At 41.7% G+C, this 22,118-nt stretch overlaps 1 protein-coding gene across 11 annotated transcripts in view; it reads right to left on the bottom strand.

The window, feature by feature from the left end:
* The window catches only part of RCBTB2 (RCC1 and BTB domain containing protein 2), a 59,089-nt gene that overhangs the window by 3,344 nt on the left and 33,627 nt on the right, over nucleotides 1–22,118 (bottom strand). For 8 of the 11 annotated variants that reach the window (XM_043578477.1, XM_043578520.1, XM_043578531.1 and 5 more), the window contains 12 exons: nucleotides 22,048–22,112; nucleotides 17,174–17,329; nucleotides 16,831–16,981; nucleotides 14,471–14,637; nucleotides 13,757–13,915; nucleotides 13,522–13,629; nucleotides 12,304–12,446; nucleotides 9,396–9,461; nucleotides 6,394–6,584; nucleotides 5,761–5,887; nucleotides 4,000–4,139; nucleotides 447–577 (listed from right to left, as the gene is read on the bottom strand). In XM_043578477.1, coding sequence (XP_043434412.1) covers nucleotides 447–577; nucleotides 4,000–4,139; nucleotides 5,761–5,887; nucleotides 6,394–6,584; nucleotides 9,396–9,461; nucleotides 12,304–12,446; nucleotides 13,522–13,629; nucleotides 13,757–13,915; nucleotides 14,471–14,637; nucleotides 16,831–16,981; nucleotides 17,174–17,329; nucleotides 22,048–22,089 — 1,581 coding nt within the window. In that variant the 5' untranslated portion in view covers nucleotides 22,090–22,112. The remainder of the gene's footprint in view (nucleotides 1–446; nucleotides 578–3,999; nucleotides 4,140–5,760; nucleotides 5,888–6,393; nucleotides 6,585–9,395; nucleotides 9,462–12,303; nucleotides 12,447–13,521; nucleotides 13,630–13,756; nucleotides 13,916–14,470; nucleotides 14,638–16,830; nucleotides 16,982–17,173; nucleotides 17,330–22,047; nucleotides 22,113–22,118) is intronic. The other 3 variants (XM_043578551.1, XM_043578561.1, XM_043578543.1) reach the window with 2 other exon arrangements.

Raw genomic sequence — 22,118 nt, 5'->3', positions numbered from 1 at the left:
TCTGATGTCTAGATATGTTTTTCTTTCTGAAATCAGACCTATCAATCTTTTCCTTTTAAAAAAAATTTTTTTTTTAAATCTTTACTTACTTTTGAGAGAGAGACAGCATGTGAGCAGGGGAGGAGCAGAGAGAGGGGGACACAGAATCCGAAGCAGGCTCCAGGCTCTGAGCCGTCAGCACAGAGCTTGACACGGGGCTCGAACTCACAAACTACGAGATGATGACCTGAGCCGAAGTCAGACACTCAACTGACTGAGCCACCCAGGTGCCCCTGTCAAGCCTTTCCTTTATTTAGGGCTTCTTCCTTGGAGCTCCACCCTAACATTATACAAATGGTCACTTTTTCTGGTACTTTTAGTTGGTTTACTTGTTTATTTTAGTTTATGAACTAAACACCTACCATTCTTTCCACAAGGTCAGCTAGTTGAAAGGGTGCTTCTCTTACCTGAGCATCATACTTCACAGCAGCTGAAAGCAGGGCAATGGCATTCTCCTCACAGATTCCTTGCTTGATAGTTTGTTGGCAGAGCTTTTTCAAACGATTTTCTCTATAAAAGGTAGCCAAATCCAGCAATCCTGGCGGGAAGAGATGTTTATTAGGGGGAGTGATTACAAGCATCCCCATTAAACTCACTCAACCCTTCAAGCAATGATTGTTGATGTGCGAACTGAGCAAATACAATACACAAACAAGTAGCTGTGGAAAAGCAGACACACAGTGAAAATGGCTTTCATATTTCTCCTGTAAAGGCCGACCCCGCACTGTCACTTATTCTCCTGGGTCATTTCCATCAGCACATGGGACACGTGTCTGTCTCCCATCAGTCTCCCCCATTTCTCTGTAAACCTGGGGAACATCCTCTCTGTTAGCTGTCTCCATTTTCTCCCTTCCCCTTCTCCCGCTAAGCCATTCCAGCAGAATCCCATCCCCTCCACTCCCGGATGTCACGAATGCTTCCATGGAGCCAAATCCAAGGGGCTGTTGTCTGGTTTGTCCTACTCAACATTTACACAGAATTTGATGTGGTTGGTGATGCTTCTCTTCTTGAAACTCTGTGTTACTTATGTTTTTCTTCTCCGTAATTTTCTTCAGTCTCTTGGCTCGGCCGTTCTTCCCAACTTCCAAATGTTTTGAGTGCCCCAGGGTTCAATCCTCAGATTCTGATTTCACTTATTTCCCTAAGTGACTTCCAGCACCAACCCTGCCCCTCAGTTTAAAATACCACCTATAAATATTGATGAGTCCCGTTATATTATCTGTCACCTACTTTCACATAATTCATGACGGAGTGATTAACACAATAAGTTAAGGATATGGCTATCTAAATCTCCATCAGGGGATTTGTTAATTAGCATACAGAATGCTAGGAACACTTTGTGAAAATACTTATGAAAGGAGCTGTGTCTGGATACAAGGCTTGGCTAGAAACACTGTGCGAGGCCTCCTGCCCTGGCATGAACAGGATGAAGCATCCCGAGACCAGCACGCCCCACGCTCAGAGAGGTACACTCACTAGCTCTACATCAGGTTGTCATCTGATCAAAAGGTTAGCTGAATCCTCTGCCAGAAAATCATCACATCTACATCAAGCTAACCTGCAAAGTGCCTCCCAGGGGCCTAAGAGACAAAGAGATGGGATTTCATCAATCTTAAAACATCAACCGTTTTTGCATCCATCTGCCACTGCATCTTGCGTATGTAGGAGGGCTGGGTGCAAACTTGTTTTCATCGTAACCTGACCAATACTACCAAAATTACAGCGGCAAGGCCCATGGCCCAGTGGAGGATACTGAAATCTTGTGAAATCTTGAGACCTGTGATGGCTCATTTGTTTTTGGTCAGTTCTTCGCAACCCCAAATTCCTATCTCTATTCCACACTCCGAACTGCAGAATCACATAAATGTGTTCTCCTGAGCTGCCCTCAGAGAAGATCCTGCCCTGAGCCCCTGCTCAAAACAGCCCAGATCTGCACCTCCTCCAGGCACAGTCCTCACCACAGTGGCCAAGAGCCAGGCATCCACTCCTAGACCACACTTTGGTTACAGGGGACTCTGGAATTCCCTACCTAGTTGGCCCTGAGGCCACTTATGTGGACATTTGCTCCCTTCCCGACCATGCCACCAATGTGCAGATGCCCAGCCCCCGCGGTGGCCTAGGTGAATGGAGCTTGGCCATGCAGGCTGGGGTGCCCACACATCCCTTGTGATGCAGGGTGTAGCTGGCAGTGGGTATAGAAAGATGGCAGGCCTGCCCTTCCAGTGCAGATGTCTAGTAAGCAACTCAAAACTCCTTTGCCTTCTGAAACTCAAGGGCAAAACCTGTTGCTCTCCATCTTCCTCATCGTCTTGAATGCTACTTCCATGAACCCACCGGCTCAGCCAAACAGCTTAGAGCAGTCGTTACTTCTGTTTTCCGCACACCCCAACGTGCCATCAGCCCCATTTTTAAAATACATCCAGAATAGGATCTCTTTCAACACCTCTGCCGCTACACCACCCTAATCCAGGGTATCGTCATCACCTTATACCTGAACCGTCATAATTACTATCTTTTAAAACACATCACTCCTGTCATGGAAGCTGCTGTGCCTCAGCCCCACCAGCACACAGACCTGTTCTCCCTTTCTTCCTCTACCACTTCCCCCAGCCTCTCATGTAGCATTTCCAGGACCCTTCCTTAAGAGACACTAGGATTTTCCCTTTGCCCCTTCATCATCGTCCCTTCCTCCATCCTGCCAGTAATGCAAACGCGGTCCTGGACTATGAGCACAGGCCACACGCAGGGATGCCCTGCACTGTCTCCTTTAAACCACAGTTTTTAAAATGTTGTTGTTAAAGCAAATCCTAAATAACACAAGCCTCATGCTCAAAACCTTCCAAGGCTTTCCACCACACCAAGATTAAAACTCAAGCTCTTCACCGTGGCCCCCAAGGGTAGTCATGCTCTTGCCCACATCCCGTTGCCTGACCTAATTCTTACCGCACTGAGTCTCACTTCACTCCACCTGCCCTGGCCTTCTTCCTCTTCCTCCACAAATCTGTGCCTGTCTCAGACCTCTGCACTCACTGTTTCCCAGAAGGCTCTTCCCTCAGGTATCTGTGCGGCTGTTCCCTCTTGCTTTCCCCCGCTCTCTGCTCCCTGTACTTCCTCACGGAGGCCTTCCATATTTGCTTGTTTAGGGCTGGTCTCCCTCATCTGAACACAAGCCCCCAGGGGCAAGGCCCTGGTCTGTCTCCTGCACAGACACTGAGAGGAGCTGTGGCACATGCTGGGCATAGGCACTAAATCATTTGTGGAAGAAAGGGAGGAAAACTGTAAAACTCCAGAAATCAGATGTTTGTTTACCTGAGGAAAATTAAATGCTGATCTGGTAAAAACCGCTACTGGATTTATACATGTAAAAGGAATATTTAACTTAAAAATCTAAAGGCTGAGCTGTTTCTTCAGTTCCTTACAGAATTCCTTAATTCTCTGTGCCACCAGCTAACAATATTGCCAACAGCTGTGAACTGAAATGTAGTATGTCTGTTACTCTGTGCCCGTTTGATCTATGTGGCTTTTTTTTTTTTTTTTTACTGTCCGTACCCCTGAGGTGCAGTGAACGCCCCACACTACCTTCAGGACAGAAGGCCCCAGAAGTCCCACAGCGTTCTGTCCCAAAGCCGTCTAGAGGGCAATTCCCGGTTATGGAGACCACAGGGCTTATTACTACTACGTGCATTTCATCTTCTTTCTAACGTAGACATCTCAGGGGCGGCAGGTGTGGCTGCCGAACAGTCATGCGCATTCCTTACATACGGCAGTTACGGAAGAATAGCACCCGCTCCACAGTCTGATGGTTTGAGATCCACCAAGTCACCCTCTGTATGAAGCAGTAACCAGGGAAAAGTGTGGGTTGGACACAGAACTATGTGTGCGATCGCCCTCACGGCCACTTCCACCCTGCGCGTTACTCAGCATCGTGCCCATCTCTTGGGAGAGTGTGGTGGTGATTACCTACTGCCTCCTCGGGGGAAAGGCTGATGCTGTCTGTATACAGGTATTCCAGGAAGGCTCGGTAAACAGGATACGAAAACTCACTCATTTCTACGATATCATCCTCGTTGTCTTCCAATGAAGAACGAAAATGCTCACACCTGAATGAAGAAGAAAGGAGCATGTGAGGTCCTAGCTTCTGGGCGAGAGCAAACGACCCTCCTGAGGGACACATCCTTGTGGGGCTTCAAGGGGACTGACAAGGAGAAAGGAAACACGGCGTGGCACAGGATTCTCCTCACACTGCACACCTCTGTGTCCCCATCCTGGTCCCTCGCTTCCCCTGCTGGCTGGAAGTGTAGTGACCACCACTTACTGGACGAGGCTGCAGATACAAACCGGATGTAGCAGAGCTGACTCCGAGGTGTCATTTCCGCACCCCATGCGCAGCGTGGCATTTATGGAAATTGGGTGGGTTTCTTTTCATAAACTGAGTCATTTTGTTTCTTTACCTCCTGCTATGGGTTGAATTGTGCCCCTCCACCCAAAATTCATATGCTGGTGCCCTAACCTTAGAATATAACAATAATTGGAGAAAGGATCTTTACAGAGGTAATCAAGTTAAAATGAGGTCATCAGGGTGGACATTAATCCAAGATGACGGGTGTCCTTATAAAAATGGGGAATTTGGATGCAGACATGCACACAGGGAGAACCCCACGTAAAGACTGGAGTGGTCAATCATGCCCCAAGCTAAGGAATGCCAAAGATTGCCAGCAAGCCACCAGAAGCTGGGAGAGAGGCATGAACTCTCCCTTGGGAGGAATGCATCCCGCCAATACCTTGATCTTGGACTTCTGCCTCCAGAGCTGTTGTTGAAGCCACTCAGTGTATGGCACTTTGTTACAGCTGCCCTAGCAAACTAATGCCCCTGTCTCTTTTAGGAAGGTTTAGGGGCTATAGCAGGAGTGAAGGAATGTTGGACAGCACAACCAAAGAGGTGTGCTTGAGACTAAAATGCCATACTGAGTTTGTGATTCATTGTAGCAGGATTTAAATATCTGTTACACAACAACATGATGGTTTTTAAAATCATTATGCTAAGAAAAGGAAGCCAGGCACAAAAGAATACAGACTATATGATTCCATTAACATAAATTTCTAGAAAATGCTAACGAATCTATAGTGACTGAAAGAAAATCAGTGCTTGCCCCAGGGCTGATGCATGAGGGACCTTTGAGGGACGACAGGAATGTTCTATGTCTTGATACAGGGCCGTGGTTTCACAGCATAAATATATGTCAAAGCTCCTCAAACTGCACACTTCAAATGGATGCAGCTCGTTGCTCAAAACTGATGCCTCAATAAATCTGAATTTTAAAATCTCGGTGTTAATTTTACCCCAGACCTTGCTGCCTTGCAAAAGCCTTAACTTCTCTTTTTCCCAAGCATCTAAAAGTTCACTGTCCCACAACTGACAAGGAAAGTGACGAAGCTTGGGTCCTGGGCAGGAAGCCCAGGTGGCAGCCAGCCGTTCTGATGCCAGGCTGGACAGACCACCCGCAAAGTGTCTAAGGAAGCCCGTAGCCGTTTACTCTCTCCCCCACAGGCCCCAGTGGTTCTCGTTTCCCGTGTCCTGTGTTTTCCCGGCTGCAATGCACGCTCGCAAGGGTGAAATCAGCCTTACGTTATTTTCATAACTACTGAAGTGCCTCCTCTAGTTCTGTGAACACTTAGAAAATCATATGTTTGTTTCAAGTCTCAAAATAAATGACTCCTTACCTAATTTTGAGAAGGACTTTATGTGCATAAATGTACTTTCCGTCCACCAGGAATTTCAGGTCTGCTGTACTGGGGTTGTCAAATTCCCTCTTGAGCGACTCTGCCACTGTCAGGTGGTCGTCAGGTTCTACAGAGGAACACCAATGTTTCCAGGCTTAAGGACAGACATAGTAGAAATACAGGCCAGAATACAACATCGCTCTTGTGACACTCAGGAAAATACCCGAAATAAATGGCTGAGTGATGCTTTCTTTCCCCTAAATACAGATTTTCACGTCTCTGTAATCATTAAGGGTAAGAGCCTCACACACATCTCCTTGTAAACCTGACAGAACAACTAAAAAGTCCCAAACTGCCCCCTCAATGAAATTTTTGAATGTTTGAGTAAATAGACTAGCTAAAAATAAAAGAATAGTTTTTCAGGAACACTAAAAAGCAGTCAAATGAAATAGCTTTTAATTTAGTATGGGATCCTGGTTTCTGCTCCTTTCAAGAAAAATTAATCCATCAAATTAGTTTCCTTTCACAGGAGCCCATTAGAGAGAAAATATATGATTCTGCACCTAAAAAGTCCTTTTACTATCACCGGGGTTGTCTTCCTAGTTTTCACCCAAATGGGCAGAGACCACTCACCCACGGACAGGAGGCGCCAAGACACAGCAGGAGTGGCAAAGCAGGCGAACACGTCGTCGGTGCAGGAGAAGTGCGTGAGGTGAGGCAGGATCACGGACTGGCCCCGGCACTGGCCCCACATGTACACGTGCCCGCCCTGGGTCTTGGCAGCCGACGTGTGGGCCGAGTGGCAGGCCGCAATCTCTATAATTCTAGGTTCACAAATAAATGCCAAGTGAACGTGGCAAACAGGAGAAGAAACAAGTTGATTTCTCCTTCCCTTAACTTTAACGGATTTAAAAAACAAAACGAGACTTAATCTAGATTTTCAGGCACGAAACAGTTATTTAGGTTTAAGCTATCCTTCAATGGCACAACTAATAAAGATCTACTTGTTACCACTTCCAGCCCGTAGGCCTACAAAAATATATACTGTCCCGTTGTGAAATGCAAAAACAATCCAAGGGTAAAGGCCAAAACAAACAAAACAGTGATAAAGACTTGGGCTACTTAACCCAGGTCTTGATCCAGTATCAAGAAATATTTTCATTAAAACTTTACCGATTTTAGTGTTAGATGCAGCATGCTGTGGGCCACCCCAATCCACACTGCAAACAGTAAGGTCAGTAGCTCTAACTCATAGGACTCTATCTTTGAGAGCCCAAGAGAGCAGTTTTCTGATAAGTTCACAATTGCCAGGGAGGTAGTTCTCAGAATACTTCCTAATAGCCCTGTTTTTGTTGATTTAGAAATAATTAACTTTCTCTAAGAATAAGCCACTGTACAGATTCACAAAAGAGAGTAAACTATTTTACCCAAAGTGAGGTTGCCATCTTGATTTTGCCCACAGCAGGCAGTGGCACCAAGATCCTCAGTGACTTAGGCTCAGAGCTTAGAGTCATCTTTGACTTCTCCCTCCTCACTTTTTTCAGAATATCCAATTGACAAATAACATAGATTCTCTCTTTGATAATATCTCCCATCTGCCACCACCCTAGGTCAGGCACAGCCCATATCTGACTCCAAAGCAACAGCCTCCGTGGTCTCCATGCCTTAGACTCTCTCTCTTTTCCAATCCAGATCACACAAGGCTGGCAGGTTAACAATCCTCTGAAAACAGCATCCTCGTCAGTACTCTCAAACCTTCCGTGGCTTCCCACAAGATAAAATCCAGATGTGTGACATCAAGACCTTCCATAATTTGTCTTGCGCCTGTATCCAATCCTCTTTCAAATCACATTTACCTACATACCCTATGTTCCAACAAACAGATGTACTCACTGCCCCTCAACATTTTTCTTCACAAAGTCATTGTGCAGAAATGCTCTTTCCTTTCTCTCTGCCTTAGAAATCCTGCCCATCTTCCAAGGCTCAGCTCAAATGGCCCCAGAGGAAGAGGTCTCTTGCTCACCTGCACTCTTGCCATTCATCCCATCCACACCATTCCAGCCTGGCCCTTAACTTCTCAGGGAGGTATGTCTCACCTACTCTGCTAGATTACAAGTTCCTGGCAGGCTAAATCACTGGCTTATTTCTCTCTCCCCAAGTGTCTTTCTCTCCCCAGTAAGGTGTCTGATTAAGCACAATTTTTAGGTTATTTTATTGACTAACTGGGAAGGACAACATAGAGCGACTGAGGGATGGGAAGACCCCACTGACAGCCTAGCAATTGGAGGGTGGAGACATCCCTCCACTGCCTCTTTTAATTGGCTGTTTCCCAGACAAGGAGGGAAGATGGTCATCATGCAAGCTGAACACTGCCGTGGTGGCTTGCCTCAGAAGGCTGAGGTGTACTGTTTTCATCTGTGGTCCCAATCATTTCAGGGATTCATTCAAGGGCAGCTCTTAGCTCTTGAAGATGGGAGTACTACACAAGAAGCTATGCTGTACCAACGGTGGAGAGCCTGGATGCTGGGGTCAACCACACCGGGGGCCACATCCTAGCTCTACCACTAGGCTGTGTGATGGCGTAAATGTTCCCGAGCCTCTGTTCCATCACGTTGCAAGCTAATTGCTAATTAATTACAAATAAAGCTAATTTGTATGTATACAAATTAAATGATAAAATGTTAAACACCAAGCACAGAGTCTGGTGTACAAATAGTAGCCAGCAGTAGAGGCTTAACAGGTTTACTACTTCTTGGCATTTTAAGTGACAAAGCCTCCCTCACACAGAGACTATATTTCCAATGATCAATTCAGACAGTGAGACCTTCCCTATTTGCATGGTCAAGTCAGTGAATGGGCCCAAACCTCTCATATGTGCTTTTTACAAAAGAATCTTCCTTGCCCACACAGGGAATATTGCCAATCCTATTTGGCTTCTCAATAAGCATATCCTTCTCAATAAAGAAAAGGCAAGGAAATGGAATAAATGCATTTGTTCAAAGAAAAGGCATCTGTTCAAAGAAAAGGCCATCCACCCTCACACATTACACCAAATGTGAGGGCAGCAACACACTTCATTTTACATGGCTTGGTGCGAGGGGCAGGGCACAGGGCTGAGGGCCAGACAGCAGCCTATGGAGGCCAAGGTACTTAAAACACTTATCATCTATTTTATCATCTTAAAAAAAAAAGTGAGGAGAGCAGAATCCAGGTAGCAATCCTTTCACAGCCTTGTGAGTAAATGAAATCAGCTACAGCAGAGTGCACACTCAAAACAGTTTCTTCTGGTGACTGAAGTGTTTACCAGTGGCTGCAGGAACTCTGGGAAACCACTTAAAATCACAGATAGCCTCTCTCTTCCCTGATGATGTTCTATGAAAAATATAACTGATGGGAACATAACAGTGTCCTTCTGGGCACAACTACCCAACATCAGAAAACCAAAATAATTTAATTCCTGCATTCACTTCTGAAATATCTTTACTAGCCTCCATGGAAAGGAAGTAGCCTTTGCCTTTACAGGAGGAGGGAACACTGCTTGGTGGAGGAAGGCTGGAACAGACACAGCACAGGGGTCAAGATGCAGAAGGCTGTGGAGCAGTGGCCTTCCCTTAACATGGCCTCGTGAAGTTTACCTGGAACACCTAGCAGCACACGGGAAGTCAGGGGTGGGGCACGGGCTTGGCTGACGGCAGCAGCTGCTACAGGAACAAGAGTGGAGAAAGTTTAGAGGGAACCTTCAAGTCTAAGCTTGGGACCCAACCAACTGCCAACGCATCCAGCTGTTGCCTAAGGTCAACTGTTCTTAAATCTGATTCATACCAAGAAGCAAAATTCTGAAGCTCAGATTTTCCAGTCTAATATGCGACAGACGATGACTATAAACTGAGCTAAACTTTACTGTCAGAATGTCTGGCATATTTCACATTTTATTTTGTAGCCATGCTTAATGAAAAAAAAAAGTACTAGACATTCATAATAAATGAGTTTTGTGTCACCTCAATGGAATGATCCCCAACGACTGCAGCTTAATGGCTGTGAAGTACTAGAAATGAAAAAGCAGAGAGTGAGGAAGAATATAAAACAGAAAACAATGAGGAGAGGAAAAAAGGTAATTTGTGAGACAGAAGAAGAATGGAGAAGAAATAGTAATAATAAAAAGATCCAGAGCAGTAATTCCCAAGCCTGGTTTTGTAAGAGGCCAACATACTACCAATTATCAAGGTGTCACAAAATTCACAAAAATTCAAGGCAAAGTTAGCTTTAAATCAATTTAACTTCAACTATGCTTTTATGGAACTTTAAGAACAAAGATAAATGCTGGTAAATCAAAGTACTGAGACTTCAGAAAGATTGGGAATGACTGGGTTAGAGAGAAGAGAATTACTTTAGTCATTAAAATTACTTTTATGTGAACATAAATTGCTAACAAATGTCATTAGCATTCTTCATCATAGATCTCTGTGGGAAAAAAATTTTAAAAGGTTTTCCTTGGGTTGTCGTTTAAGCAAAGGATCCAATCTACACAGATTTTCACTTTCCACTTCTGTGAACAGGTAACCAGGACCTGAAGATCCACCCCACCCTACATTCAATCCTTTTGTTTCTAATTAGTCAAACTTCCCCGAAATGGGCCCCAAGAGTCAGAAGTGAGTTCTTGAGAGATAAGTCATAACATATCTGCAAATTTCAGTCGCTGAAAAGGGTGGGTACGTGCAAAACAAGTCCCAGCAGACTTACAAATTCCTCCCTCGCAATATTGGTGTGATGGAGAGCCTGCAAGCTCAGGGGTTACCACAGCAAATTCAGGCATGGAAAACAGAAAAGTAGGAATATTGCATTCAAAACATTCACCCATGATTTCTGTAGCCCAAATAATGACTACAAGGACAACAGCAAGTGTGCAAGTGTGGAGCTATTTCCACTTTTTTTGCATTTATAATTCAAAATTTGAAAAAAGTTAAGTTTTTTCAAAACCTTAAGTTTTTAAAATAAACAAGCAATACTCTCAAGTACCACATAAGGAGTTGGCACTCAACATAACTCCCCTGCCCTCCTTTTCTGCCTCTTTTTCCTTCTTCCCCAAGCTGTCCTACACTCTTTCTGGCCTAGCATGATGGGAGTGGGAAGACCTGGTGCTCATCCTGGGACGACCAGGGACCAGCAGAGCAATGTGGGGCAAGCTGCTGGTGGGCAGACAGTAGTGGATTTGGCAAGCCCAGGGACAGAGGAGTTCAAATTTACAGGAAGTGTGACAGCACCATAAAAATGGTAAAGTACTATACAAACATGTTGTTTTGATTTGATCCTTTATTTGATCCTTTAATACTTTACTGTTTGTCTAAATACTAAATGTCCCTACTGACCCAATTTGCTAAACTGAAGCATTTTCGTGATTGCTCAAAGCCTCAAGACTGTCCCTTCTCTTTTCACTGAGGAGCTCTGAACTACCTAAACGGGGGTGGCAATGGCACGGCTGCACACATCTAGTACATTCCCACCAGTTCCTGACCTCCATTCCCTCTCCTTCTCCCCAATCCTTATGAGGTCCAGGTTCTTATTCTAAGATTTTGGGGGAAAAAAAAACAAAAACAGGTTTTTTTAAAAACCTATTTAACATAGGTTAAACAAAATTAGCCAGGTTTATAATACTCACATGAAAATCAAGGGGGTTGAAAATGACAATTTGGTTCTTCACTTTTATTGTTAAATATTCCAACAGGAAAATATGAAAGAATTGCATACAAATGCAAGATAATCTATATATCCATATGCTTACTTTAAAATCAGATATAACAAAACTTAGTATGTACAATAAAAATGAAAATAGCAGTATTCATTCCTACAATGATTATAAACCTGGTTTAACAGACACAATAATGAATATTTTTGTCCTATACTACTGTGTCAAGAGATAAGAGTGAAAAGACAGTGCTATGGCCATGTTTGAGACATTCAAAGGGCTTTCAAAAGTAGTAGGATAACTGGAAGAAAATTTGGGGTATGTTAATTACTTGACACAACCTTGCAAACAAGTGGGCAAAACTAAGTCTTAATTTTCTAACCACTATACTCTGCCTCATAGTGATAGCTTGGGAACTAAAATCATGAGATGGTCTTATCCTTTCAACTGGCAAACTTTACACGCAGCTGAGTGAATGGCTTTATAATCTATCTGAGGTACTTTTGTTTTTCTAAGCCACAGAAAATCAACCTCAAGCATCATCAACTTCCTCTTAATGTAAAGCAGAAAACAAGGAGGAGGAAAAGGTAATTTGTGAGGGAGAGGAATAATGTAGAACAGCTGTGGGAGGCGTAGTCCTTGTTGTTTGTGTACAGTAGCTGAAATAGGGGTAAATGAAAGTAGAGTATTTAACATACAAACTCCCCAAGGGTTCAAAAGTCAGTTTTAAAGAGGAATGAATGCTCTGGTGAAAGACTATTCTAATATTAGCAGTAAGTTTCCCCACAATTCTGTATCACGTCCAAGTTCTGTTTAATCACTAAAGAACATGCAAGTTGTTTTGAAAATGCACATATTACCTGTCCTTTTCCACAACGACAGGTGCAGGATAGGACTGGTTACTTTTATTGCCAGTGCCTAACTGGCCGTAAGAATTTGCACCCCAAGCATACACTTGGCCTTCATCTGTTAACACTAATGTGTGCGCATAGCCACAGGCAACCTGGAAAGAGGAAAACCAAATCCACTTAGGCCTGCAAATATGCTTTCACGAGATAGGTTAAGAATCAAAGATGTAAAAAAAAAAAAAAAAAAAAAGAAGAAGAAGAAAAAGAGGCAGCCTACCCAGAGAGACCAACATTGAGGTAACCCATATTATTCCAGAACTAGCTCAGCCCACATGTGGCCAAAATGGCCGTTAAGATCAACATGATTTCCTTCAGTGACATGAGTCTGGTTTATTCAGCTTTCATATGGCATTCATTATGCTCACAGAGATCAAGGGGTGTGAAGTGAATATGAAATACACTTTTATTTTTTAAGAATTACTTTCCTTTTTTATAGTAAAACATGTTTAATGTGGACTACCATAAAAAAAGTATAAATATGAAAGTAATCTCAAGATCAGGATTTTTTTCTATACACACACACACACACACACAGAGTACAGAAATATGTACCATGTCTCCATGCACCATGTCTGTATCTTCATTTTTATATAACATCACATAGCACTATTTCCATATCATTAAAAATCCTTTGTAAGCATCATTTCCATTCATGTAGATTTTGTATAATTTATTTAATCACTAACATTATTTGATTAAATTATGCTATATCTATTATTTATGTTATTTATTAAAGTTGATATTTTTTTCTTTTCTTTCTTTCCCTCTTTATCCTCCCTCCCTCCCTCCCTTCCTTGCTTCCTTCCTCTTTTGCTATATCTTCTCCACTAATCCTGTGTCTTTCTTTTTTGTTCCTTAAATATCCCCGGAAGAAAATTACAGAACAAAGGGTATGAATATTTTCAAGGCTCTTGATATATGCTGCCAAAGTTTCCTTGGAAAAGACTGTAACAATTTACATTCCAACAGCTATGTATGAGAGTGGCCTAGAAACATAATTTCCTGATGAACATCTACAACTTTACTCAGGGAAACAGAGCTTTAGTTTTTAGTTCAATAAAGAAAACATCAAGCAGCTAAACTTTTCATCTGCCAAGAAAACTGTGTACATTGGCATCTTTGCCATGAAAGACTTAAAACCAGGCACACACAGACCCACTGTGGACGTACCCGCTGGACACGAATGCCTTGCAAAGCCGATATTCTACAGGGGGTTGGCTGGTTGCCACTACTGCCAAGTCCAAGCTGCCCGTTTCCATTGTAACCCCAGACATAGACCTGAGAGAAAACCAGAGACTCAGTCCCATGAAAGACACATGCAAGTAAGCTCTCTGCTGTGAGAAACACGCCACCGATCAGGCAAATGGGTTTTTTTTCTAAACAACATATGAAATAACTTTCTTACCTCGCCAGTGTTCACCACTGCCATTGAACACATCTGCCCACATGCTATGTTCACAACTACTTTATTCTGTAAGCAGCCTGTGACTCTTCGAGGGATTGGCTGATTGGCTGTTGATCCAGATCCTACCTGCCCGGAGTTATTATAACCCCAGGCAAATACCTGGGGATCAATAAATGAAACACATTAACTTACAAAGTATCTCAATTAGAAATTAACATGTACTCATAATGCCTCATCTTTGTTTTCAAAATGCTTGATATCCACAAATTCTCACAACATAGGCAGAGAAGTTTTTGTAAAATTCATTCTTACAAAATTTACAATACTTTATAAAATTAGGTTATTGGTATTATCTGTACAAATAACAATAATGGTCATCAAATATATAATATTTATCAAAATATCTACTTGGCTTCAGCCATATTTTCCAGCATTTTAGGGCTTTTCTTTTTGCAAATAAAACCCTTGAGTATATAGCAATATAGAAAGAACATTACAACCTTTTAAATTCTGCAGTTATAGAAATCCTTACTACATAAAGGTACACTTAATGATGTAACCACCATGATAATGAACTGCTAACAAGAATAAGGTTGAATTTGAGGGAGGTGGTTATTTTAATCAAATGACCATATTTCCAAGATGGCTGTAACAATCCATATAATCTTACTGAAAAAAAAAAAAATCAATGAGATTTACGCTAACTGTTCTCACCTCTCCATCAGATGTTAGCACCAAAGAATGGTAAGACCCACAGGCAACTTCAGTGACTTGTTTGTTTGACAAATTAGTAGAAATATGACAGGGCATTAAACCATGATTAGTTGTCCCATTGCCCAGCTGGCTGTAAGCATTATGACCCCAGGTAAAGACTTCTCCTTCTGAAAATAAAAATAAATAAAACCAGCTTTCAAAACATCTACTTTATTATATGAACATATATATTGCATCCTTCTACAAATGAAAACTAAAAATTCATGTGCAAATGATAACTGACTTCCCTATCTCACCAAACTCATTCTATAACAGAATACACTTGGAAAATTTGAGATACTCTATCTCAAAGCAACAAGATGAAATTTAAATGGATGAGTTAAAATAGCTGGCAGATAGGTTGTAAATAAACAGCAGAGAAATGCTACTAAGAATAATAGGAAAAAACATCAGATTGAAAGTCAAGAGACTGTAGGTCATTTAATTTCCCTGGGCCTATTTTCTTATCTATAAAATGATCAAGTTAATTTTTAAAATATTTGTTATATATTATTTCTTACGTGGTATAATATATATTCAGAAAAGTTCATAAGATATATATGCAGTTTTATAAATAATTATAAAGCACACACCCATGTACCACCACTCAGGTCAAGAAATATAACCTTATGATCACTCCAAAAGCTCCCCATATATAATCCACAATAAGAGAATTTAGTTTTTCCTGTTCTTGAACTGTAAATAAATGGAACCATACAGTATATACTCCTTGTGCTTGTATTTTCTACCATATTATCTCTGGGTGCTACATGCCAGATAATTTCTTCTGATCTTCCAGTTTACTAATTTTATCTTTTGATATGCCCAAACTGCTATTAAACTTGCCCAAGGAGTTTTCATTTTGATAATTATATTGTTTATTTCATTCTTTTTCAAATCCTCTTTGATCTCTGCAGGTCTTCAAGCTGGTTTTTTATTTTTTCAAACATAATAAATATAGTCATCTTGTACCTGGTAATAGCTGATACTTAGTATTCAGTGTTTGCTATCTTTTTTGCTGGTTCTCATTCATGGTGCCTTGTTCCCTTGTGTACCTGGTTATCTTTTACTATGTGCTGCTAATTGCCATTGAAAACTCATTTTGCAATGGCATTATATTTCTTCAGGCCTAGGATGAAGTGAAGGTGCCTTCCTCTAGAAAGAATCCACATTAACTTCTGTCATGCCACTAAGGTGCTTAAAGGTACTTCTTTAATAAATCCAAGGCTTGAGATTTCTTGGACTACCAGTCTGATGTGAATTGGAATACAAATCCATGATTACAACCCTTCAGGGAGAGGTTTTCTTTCTTTCTTTTTTCCTCCTTGCTTTTCTCACAGGCAAGGATTCTTCTGTTCAGTGCCTTAGAGATGGAAGAGCTGGCCCATTCTTGCCCCCAGAGCCTAGCCTTTGGTGTTCCTAGCCTAATGGGCTAGGTGTCTGACCCATGACCCCTTCACCTTGTGAGTACATCAAACCACAACTCATTTAGGTGGGGAAGCAGATGCCCTTAAGGCAAAACTAGATTTAAGTTCCCCTTTAACCTTAGTTCATACTTTCTCTTGAATCCGATCCAGTAATTCCTCTCTGCCTTGTTAGTGCTTTGATGCCTCTATGGAAAAAAGTTAAATATTTTATCTAGAATTTTTAGTTGTTTCCAGTGAAGAAGTGGTCCAAATAATCTAGCCTATTACTGGCAACCAAAATTCCCTAAAATTTATGTGAAATAAGTATACAACACAGTATTTATAAACTTTATTTTCAATTCAAAGAATACTAATGAAATGAACACCTAGCTTAAGAAAAGTCTAAGGTATGATTTAATTATAATGTCTTATTAGTCTGAATTCATGAAATAGCCATCAGTCTATTATTCATGGTAATTTTAGTTCAGCCATCAGTCATTATTCATGGTAAGAATCCCAGTGTGCTAGGAGTCAGAGAACATCTTGGACTTAGCTTCAGTGTCTTAGTTCATAGATCAGAGATCTCAAGTTCAAAAAGTCCAGAGTGAGTTAATTTTAATGCAAAATAATTAAACTTATGAAGTGTAAACAAAAGGGGTTTACTGGGCTTATAGCACTGTCATTCTCACATCGAAAGTGCCAATAACTGCTAGATTCCATCTGCTCCATTATCTTACTCTGATACTCAGACATGTTCATATTTCACATTGTCCAAAGCACAGTCAAGTTCACAAGACAGAGCCGGAAACTCCTACCCAATCAAGAAGTATGTTCTCGATTTAACGCGTGGTCCCAAATCTTGTTTCTCAACAAATAAGGCAATGGCTAAACCTCTACGCTGTGATCCTAGGTTACCTGTTGTGGCAAGGACAATATGGGGGCCACTCCCATAGCTGAGGCAGGCTATTTTTTTGCCACTTAAAGAATCCAGTCTCCGAGGTTCAATGGTGCTCTGGACGTCACCTAATCCCAAACAGCCACAGCAGTTTGTGCCAAGCACAAAAATCTGTGGGAAAACGACTGTTAGTTCAAGCACCTCTATTTCTGACAAACCTGTAATTACTGCTTCATTGTATAACATTATGTAACAAGTAAGAATGTACTCTCATGCTTTCTTCTTAACCTTAATTCCTCAGTTTCTGCCCCACTCCATCGAATCTATTATGGTAAGAGGCTGAATTTTTTCTTCAAAATTTACCTCATCATTTACTGTAGTATATAAAACTTCATTGCCAGCACTGCCAAAGACACAGGCCTGACGAATTAACTGCAGTTCTTCCTCAGAACAAAGGGAGAAAATTGGCCACTTTCCCACATCTAACATCTTCAAAGATGACAGAGTAGCCTGTACCGGCTGAAAAGGAAAAAAAAATACATATATATATATACATTAAGACTATTAATTAAAAAATACTTCTTTTTTTCCTTCCCCTTTTAATTCTGTAGAAGAGTCAGCACCAGTTCAGGCAGGGACGGCTCTCTTTTTGAGAGACCCTTTATAGCTACAGGAAATGCCTCTACAAACCCACTGCTTCAGTCCTGCTCTCACAGCCACCAAGAGACAGAGACTCCAGGTGGGATCAGATCTCACCTACTAATTTTCCTCAAGGCCACAGGAATCGTCCTGACTGACTTCTGGGAGGCCGAATGGCTGGCAAGTATTTTCAGCGTTGGCTAGGTCTTAAATGTAGCTCTGGAAACTAGGCTGGTTGTAAAGGCAGGAAAAACAGAGAGACAGCACTGCTATTTCATCAGATGCCTAAGTCTTAACAAAAAGTGTCCTTGGAAAAGAACAATGCTGAAGGTGACCAAGGAAACGACCCAGAGGGGCCGGTTCATGGGTCCATTCTGACCACCAGTTGAGCACTTAGCGGCTTCTCTCATCCCCCCACTCAGGTTTGGAGATAGGAAGACACACCCACAAAGTGTGCATTCATTTGCTAGGGCTGCCATAACAAAGTACCACAGACCGAGTGGCTTACACAAAAGAAATTTATTTTCTCACAGTTCTGGAGGCTAGAAGTTCAAAATCAAAGTGTCTACTAGTTTAGTTCCTCCTGAGGACTGCAAGGGAAGGATGTAGGTCTCTGTCTTGGGCTTGTAGATGGCCATCTTCTCCCTGTATCTTTACATCATCTTCCCTCTATACATGTCTGCCTCTGGGCCCAAATTTCCCCTCACCAGTCAGACTGGACTAGGGCTTACCATAATGACCTCATCGTAAGTAAACCAAATGCATCGCAATGACCCCATTTCCAAATAAGGTCACCTTCTGAGGTACTGGAGACTCTTAGTGCATGCCAGACTGGGTGGCTTATAAAAAACAAAAGTTTACTTTTCACAGTTCTGCCGGTTGGAAATCTAAGGCACCAAAGTGCTCATGTTCTGATGACGGCCCCCTTCCTGCTTCATAGCCATTGCCTTCTCCCTGTTTCTTCACAGGATGAAAGGGTTAGGGATCTCTCTGAAGCACCTTTTATAAAGCACCAATCCCATTCATGAGGGTTCCACTACCTTTTGTTCCTTCCTCTATCTTTTGTTCTCTTCAGCCCCTTCGGATTGGATGATGCTCACCCACACCAGGGAGGGCAAACCAGTTACTGAGCTCAACAATTCAAACGCTATTCTCTTCTGTGAGGTTAACACCCTCAGAGACACACGGAGGAGCAATGTTTAATCTGGGCACCAGTGGCCCACTCAAGCTATTCAGCTTCACACCATGTGAAGACACACAGTGAAGAAGCCCATGTGAACCATGGAGGCAGAGACTGAAGCAATCCAGCTACAGGTCCAGGAACACCAAAGATTGCCAGGAGCCACCAGAAGCTGGGAAGAAGTAAGGAAGGCTTCTTCCCTAGAGCCTTCAGAAAGCATGGCCCTGCTGATGCCTTAACTGCAGACTTGTAGTCTCCAGAGCTATAAAAGAATAAATTTCTATTGCTTCAAGCCACCCAGTTTGTGGTACTTTTTAAAGGCAGCCCTAACAAACTAATACAGAGGGTAAGCAGCTTATAACAGCTCACAGCACCATCCTGAGTTAATGGCAGCACCTGACCAAGATGAGCTCCCCTGATGCCAAATCCAGCCACTTTCCCTCACGATGTCATTCAAGTTCTAAGACCCTGTCTGGAGAAGGATGTCTTCTACTCCCTTTTGGGCAGCACCCAAGGCCACTACAGAGCTAAGGACAGAATCTTGTTAGGTTAGCTTTTATTCTAAGTTTCTACATAAATTATCCACCTCCATATCTCATGAAGGAATCTTATTTTCTATGGGGTCTTCATTTTATTTTTTTTTCCTATTTAAGTCTATAAATTTAAAAAAGAACAACATTTGGAATGTGACCTCAAATATTTATAGATGAACTAATGTGTGAGTTAAAAGAATTCTTATATATTATTTCCAACCTTCATAATCGTAGGGCATAGATATTGCTATCCTCATTTTAAATGCAAGGAAACTGAGGCACAGAAGCACTAAGTAACCCTCCAAGATCACTTGCTTCTAAAGATTGCTTTCCACACACCACATGTTGGAGAGAAAACAGTTCACATAAAGTTATACTACTGGTAGACCTACTGCTTGCAATCACAGGGCACTGGCTGGTCTCATAAACTCCTTGCTGAACAGGGCAGTAATCCACACTGTGGGTTACCTTCCATAAACAGGGCAGATGGCAATATACGATGAGAAAATAAGCACTGCTACCTCATTTTCTCCTTTCAAGCAGATTTTTGGATTGCAACTTGCCCTGCTACAAAAATCAAGTGGTCTCTTAGATGCCTAGAATCAGGTTATAAATCCAACAAGCTCCTAAACACTTGTCTACAAAGCATGGCCCACCTGTATAAAACCTCTAGTACCCACCCCCCACCCCCTCCCATGACTCTACTAACCACTGGGCCTCGTGTGTGTGTGTGTGTGTGTGTGTGTGTTGGGGGGGGGGGGGTGATGTCACCTGCAGTCATACATTTGTTAAAGGATGACACAGGTCAACAAAACATCAGGTCTGACAGTATCATTGAACATGTATTGAGTGCAAGGATCTAAAGATATAAAAACGAAACATCATCACTCCCTTCAAGGAGCTCAAGATAGAAAAAAATATTTACAATATAACCTGGGTACAAAGGAGGTATGAATACATTGCTTTCAAATATCTTTCAGACTAGCTCCTGGAGGTTAGTCATCAAAAATTCATTTTTCTAAGTCTTTTGGGGGAGTTATTTCATGGGGGAACTGATGACTTACTTTACGAAATGCATACATTTACACTTTTTGAGGTAAACATTTAGTATCAGTCTCAAGGAACTGTAACATCTTTGTTCACAGAAGAAAAATACATTTTTCTCTCCAACACACTCAAGAGTATATACAGCTGTATACACTGTATGTATTATAAACATGTACACGTATCATATGTATATATATACTTTGTGTATATAATAAGAGTGTAGGTAGCATAGGGTTCACATATAGCGCACCTTGTAGGACCTGCAGCCACCCTGCATGACAGCAGCCATCTCTACAAAAGGCACCCAACCACCTCTGTGCCCACCTGCTAAATAAGGGACTGGCTGAGCAAGAGCCAAGGCAGACAACAGACAAATCTGAATGGGGCAAAAACATTGCCAGGAAATGAGAGCTTAGCAGTAGACAAGATAAGTCATCTAGATTGTGTCCCTAGAATTCAGTCCTAATTTGGCCCAGGTAATCCTCCTTCCTACATATAACACTATTACAGGTAATAACCATTTCCTGGCCAGATTTCCTTTACTACTTTGCTCACATCCAGCCCCTCACCCCCCTGTCTTTCACTGGCATCTATCTGGGAGACACAAAGTAGTGAAATTTTAACATTAGCTCAAGAAAAATATAATTAAGGAAACTAAGCTCCATAAAATTAGAGACCAAGAAGCATTTTATTATCCTTTTGAGTATGTGCTACTGATATAACTCTGCTTCTCTAACAATATGAAGAACCAAACAGATTATGATACTTCACCTGACTCCAGACGATTACTAAGTTGTCACAATTAAATTTAAAATACCGCATATAGCATTAGAACCAAAATTACCCGTTGGGCATGCCTAACAAAAAAAAGTTATTTTAAAAAACCCACCAACACCTTGCCTTTTGAAGACTTCCTGGCAATGTAACACTTTATATGTAATAAAGTCATTTCATTGCTAATTCTGTGAGTCTGTTCTTCTATTTTACAAAATCTGTTGCTCCCAGGAAAAATTAGGAATTTTTCTATTAGCATTTTATAACATTCTCAAGTTCTGTACATTACTTTTGTAAGCTACTTTCGTACTTTCCTACAAGGGTTCACAACAAACATGTCCATGGTGATACTATGGTTCAGTTTTAGAAGTTCTGCCATCTTTGCACACTATGCTGGCTTTGTGTAATTATTTACATCTTTTATTGTGTTTTGACCATATTTATTTAAAAAGAGCAGAAAACAGGAAAATGAAAGTTAACAGTGGCAGTTAATATTGTTACTAACGAAGAACAGACATGTCAATTTAATAAAATTAACATAAGATGGAAAATGATGTGCATGCTGAAAGGTGTGAAACTTCTAACATCAGTTGGACACTGACTAGACTTAAGCTGGTTGACTGTAATGTTAAGCTGTGGTGGAAAATGAATAAGTTAAAGAATATCTGTGATGAATTAAGATATGTCATCTAAGATTAGGTGTTTTATAGTTTTCTGAAATCTCTGGGAATGGAGCAAACATTGCTCAACTCAGACCCTCTTGCAGGGTGGTATTATCTGTGAAAGCAGGGATGGTCTGTACTCCTCATCCTGCTCAAAAGGCACCATCTTCAGGAACCCTGCCCTACCCCTCAGACAATACCCACAGTTTTCTGCCAGCCCCTTTGGCATTCTCTGTACCCACAGTAATTATGTTTGCATCTGAGTAACTACACTGTGAGCCCCTCAAAGACAAGTACTATCTCACTGATCTTCCTATTGGATGACCAACAGATGATTGGTATAGGTTTCATGCAACAGAAAATACATGCTCCAGAGGCATGTTTTTGTTTGTTTTTTCTAACCTTGCCACTTTCTCCATAGGAAAGGGAAAGCTCTTCTTCCATATGGACTCAGTCCTGTGCAGTCCCTGAGG

Source organism: Prionailurus bengalensis, chromosome A1, assembly GCF_016509475.1.
Source record: "Prionailurus bengalensis isolate Pbe53 chromosome A1, Fcat_Pben_1.1_paternal_pri, whole genome shotgun sequence".
In the NCBI taxonomy this organism is placed as follows: Eukaryota; Metazoa; Chordata; class Mammalia; order Carnivora; family Felidae; genus Prionailurus; species Prionailurus bengalensis.
The sequence above is the reverse complement of the archived record's forward strand: the minus strand, read 5'-3'. Positions and strand labels throughout refer to the sequence as shown.